The sequence below is a fragment of the Chrysochloris asiatica genome, unplaced genomic scaffold (assembly GCF_000296735.1).
Source record: "Chrysochloris asiatica unplaced genomic scaffold, ChrAsi1.0 scaffold00280, whole genome shotgun sequence".
Lineage (NCBI taxonomy): Eukaryota > Metazoa > Chordata > Mammalia > Afrosoricida > Chrysochloridae > Chrysochloris > Chrysochloris asiatica.
In genome coordinates, this window is record NW_006408798.1 from 3,202,412 (window position 1) to 3,206,850 (window position 4,439).

At 38.2% G+C, this 4,439-nt stretch overlaps 1 protein-coding gene across 1 annotated transcript in view; it reads right to left on the bottom strand.

The window, feature by feature from the left end:
* The window catches only part of RBM27 (RNA binding motif protein 27), a 145,619-nt gene that overhangs the window by 81,256 nt on the left and 59,924 nt on the right, over positions 1-4,439 (bottom strand). The window contains exon 8 of the mRNA XM_006874510.1: positions 2,399-2,533. Within this exon, the coding sequence (XP_006874572.1) occupies positions 2,399-2,533 (135 nt within the window). The remainder of the gene's footprint in view (positions 1-2,398; positions 2,534-4,439) is intronic.

Below are 4,439 nucleotides of genomic sequence, written 5' to 3' on the forward strand. Positions count from 1 at the left end.
TTTGAATGTGAAACTGATGATGTGCCCTGTAAACTTTCACTCAATCCACAATAAAAACCTTAAATTAAAAAAAATAAATAAATAAAATAAGAATGTCCAAACTTGCATATAGTACCCAGTAGACCTAACTTGGCTATCTTGATGATCAGAACTCGACTGCAGGAAAATAAAGAAATTTGACACAAGTGCAAATTGCTACAATTTGATGAACTTGACCTTTGTTCATGGATATAGTAGCTCAAAATACCATCCAAGAGGGGAGATGTACAAGAACACCCATACTTGCAAACAGTACCTATTTGACCTAGCTTCAATGGCTGGATGATTAGAACTCGACTAAAGGAAGAAAGAAGAGGGAGAAAAAGTATAATCCGCTACAATTTGATGAACTTGACCTATACTTATGGATGTAGTACCTTAAAAGAAGGAACGAATCTTCACAGTAAGAATCATTCCCACCCCCTCTGTACATAGGGTTGACAGAGATAGGCAACTAGACATTGGCTACCTAAAATAGGGGGAGGGGGGGTTTTAAATGCAAGAAATGACTGGCTTACAAGTTTTCAAGAGGGAGTTTAGTTTCAGAGGATGTGGGGGAAGGTAGATTCTCCACTGAGTGGTCTTCAACCTGTCTAAATGGGGCTAGAGAAAGGAGATGGGGATAAGACTCCTGTGGTTCAATGGTGAGTAACTGTTATCAGGACTGACTATGACTGTTGCAAATGTAAAGGTAGACATTTTGTAGCAAAAGGAAGGGAGTGGTTGATCTTGCAGTCCAGGAATGGAGGACCCTGGGACCATCAAGGGAGAAGAAAGGAGTGTGGGACCCTATCCAGAGACGTAGCAATGCTAGAGATGGAGGCAAAGACAAAGATGTGGAGAGATGGAGTGGCTGGAGACTCTAGACTCAAGGAGGGAGAGGGGCTGTTTGCTGGTGGCCAGAGGAGGCGGTGCAGGCTTGCAGAATATGCCCTTTGGTTGTTTGAATGATTATATATTCTTGAGTGCTTCGGTATACATTTAAAAAAAAAAAAAAAAAAAAAGGGAATAGAGGCAAATGCTGTTGAATGATGCATGGAGGGGACTGCAGTCATTGAAATGAAACAAAATACGATAGGATGAGTGTAAAGCTGATGTTCTCCCATGTAAACTATCACTTAATTCACAATAAAAACTTTGAAAAAAAAAGTACCATGGACTGCCAAAAGCACCAAAAAAATTTGTGTTGGAGTAAGTGCAACCAGAATGATCCTTGGAAGCCAGGATGACCAGATTTCGTCTGTCATACATCAGACATTATCAGGAGGGACCAGCCCTTGAAGGATGTCATGCTTGTTAAAGTGGAGTGTCAGCTAATAAGAGGAAGATGCCCAGTGAGACGGACACAGTGGCAGCAACCATGAAGTTATCAGTCCAGTCAGTGCTTATCCTACAGCAGCACACCAGGACTCCCTAGCTATATGTAAGGGTTTGTTGCAACAATTATGAGTTTGGTGTAGGACTGGGCAGTACTTTGTTTGCTGGGCATGAGTTCGCTATAGGTAGATACCAACTCAATGGAACCTAACAAGTGGATGACGAAAATAATATGGATCTTTTTTAAGGAGCTCTGGTAGCACAGTGGTTACAAATTGGGCTGCAAACCTTAAAGTCAACAGTTCAAAATTACCAGCTATTCTGCAGGAGAAAGAAGAGGCTTTCTGCTCCCATAGAGATTTATAGTCTTGGAAACCCTCTACAGGGTCACTACGAGTCAGAACTGACTTCATGGCACATAACCACTACCACCAGACGACTAGTTAAAGTTTGGTGGTTTCACACACCAGAGGTGCCTTGTAAGACAAACGTAGTGAAATACTTATGAAAATTCTGTATAGTTACACAGTGCACATATTTGATCGTCATGAGTCTGAGTTGACTCCATGGCAAGTAACAACATACTGCAAAATTCAAAAACACAAAACTGATGGCCATTATTTTCAGATTTGGTTAAAAAAAAAAAGGGGGGGGAGGGAGTTAATCTTATATTCCATGAACAGAGGACTTTAGGACCATCAAGAGGGAAGAGCATAAGTGGAACATGGGATCCTAACCAGAGAAGAAGCAACACCAGAGATGGAGGCAAAGGTATTTGCAAAGAGAGATAAAGCAGCTGAGGACTCTAGATTCATGGAAAGAGAAAGACTGGCGGGTAAGAAGCTGACTTGCAAAATGTGCCCCTTGACTGTTTAAATAATTATATATTCCTGCATGTTTTTGTGTACCCCAAAAACAAAACATAACAAAAACAAAGTGGGCATAGAAGCAAACACTGTTAATCAATGGTGCATATAGGAGATTGTAATCATTGCAATGAAACAAAATACAACTGTTTGAGTGTAAAACAGTAATGACTTACGTTCTGATACTGTATAAAGGAGGTTCTGGGGTAAAGGAGGAGGTAGTCTTGCTCCCACTGGTGCAAGATTGGGCACTGCACTTGTCCCAGACTGGTCACGATTGTTTATCAAGTTTGACTGTGTTATGGGTGGTCCTTCACATAACAAAAAATGAAAGAGCATTAATATCCCATGATTAATAAAAATACAATTTACACTTGCAGTAATTTGAACATTCACACTCAAATATCCAGTGTGGCTTTGAACAAAATTAAGGAACTTGATATGTGCAGGCTTAAGTACTATGTGATGCATTAATAGTTAAAAAGACATTCGTAGTTCTGAAACAGGTAAAAGTAATCTAGGGTGAAAAAATCAGAACTAGCTGCTCTTTCTAGAAGAATGAAGATTTCTGAACTGACAGTAATGTTCTATAGAACTCTTAAGTTGATACACATAATGAAGTGTGGATGTCTCCAACTCACTATGAAATGCATTAAAAACAAAAATGGTAAGATGGAAAGGTAAGTGATAATAAAAACACAGTAAAATGTTTATTGTAGGATTAGGTGTGGCATACCATATTTTACTGTGCTTTGTTTTAATGGATTTTGCAGATACTGTGCTTTTGAGCAAGTCTACCAGTGTCATTTTTCTAACAGTCATATGTTTACTATTCTGTCACATTTTTATAATTCTCAAGCGATTTCACATTTTTTCATAATGCACATTTAACAAACTCCATACAAGAAAGGAGTTCTGGTGTGGCACTGTAGAATAAACACTGGACTGCTTACTGCTATATCAGCAGTGCAGACCCTACCTATACAGGGTCACCATGAGTCTGAACCGATTCAACTATCATACAAACAACAATAACAACAAAATGTAGATAAAAAATTGCACTGGAAAACCAAAATATTCATGTGGCTTGCTCTATTGCAATATTCCCTTTATTGCAGCAGTCTGGAACTGAACCTGCAGTATCTCTGAGGCATGTATGTATATGAATGATTAGTGTACAATTCTTTTAAGTTTTCAGGAAATATTCATAGTGAAATCTTTGGGGGATAGAATGACATGCTTAGATATAAATTTTAAATGATTTATATTTTCACTGCCCCTTCTCTACCCACCACACTGAGTTAATATTTTCTATCCTTAGAACTTCTACCTATGAAAATGCATCTTTATCTGAATATCAGCTTGAGATTTACAATTACACTGTTAATGCGACAACATTAACAAATGCTAAAGTTAAAAGAACCATAATTCTGAATGAAAAACCAATGTTCTCCCATGTAAACTATCAGATAATTCACAATAAAACATTAAAAAAAAAAAAGAACCATAATTCTACTGATCAAATCTCTGCATTAAATCTCTCTAATCCTTTACCAACTTTAATGAAATATGTCCTATAAAGTACTTTACTACAGAGAAGCTACATAAAAGGAACACAGGATATTGCTGTGCTATTTTTGTAATTTCTTATTGGCTTGTGTTTGTTGCTGTGTATTATTGAGTCAGTTCCAACTCATAGCAATCCTGAATAGGGTTTCCAAAAGCAGCTGGTATGCTTGAACTGCCAACCTTGTAATTACCAGTCCAGTGTTTATACTACAATGCCACACAAATACAGCTCTATTGGTCTGTAATTATTTCAAAACAAAGTTTTCAAAAATTGTTTATATAAGAAATGTGCTCAAAAGGGGGGAAATATAGAACAATATTTTCTAATTCTCATGGAATGCAGACTTCTTGGAGTCATGGTGGTTGGATGAACCCCAGAAATTATTGCCCTGAGATAATCTTTACACCTTAAACTAAATATAATCCCCTAAAACCAAACAACAGTTTAGCCTAAGTAGTAAGGAATGTCTGCTTTTAGCAATGTCGTCCTCTTTTAAGAATTATCCATATAGGCTATGCTACCAGAGCTCTGGTAGCATTGTTGTCAGTTGCCATCGAGTCGGAACCGACTCATAGCGACCCCATGCACAGCAGAACAAAACAATGTCCGATCCTGGGCCAAGCTCACTACCGCCGCCACACTTGACG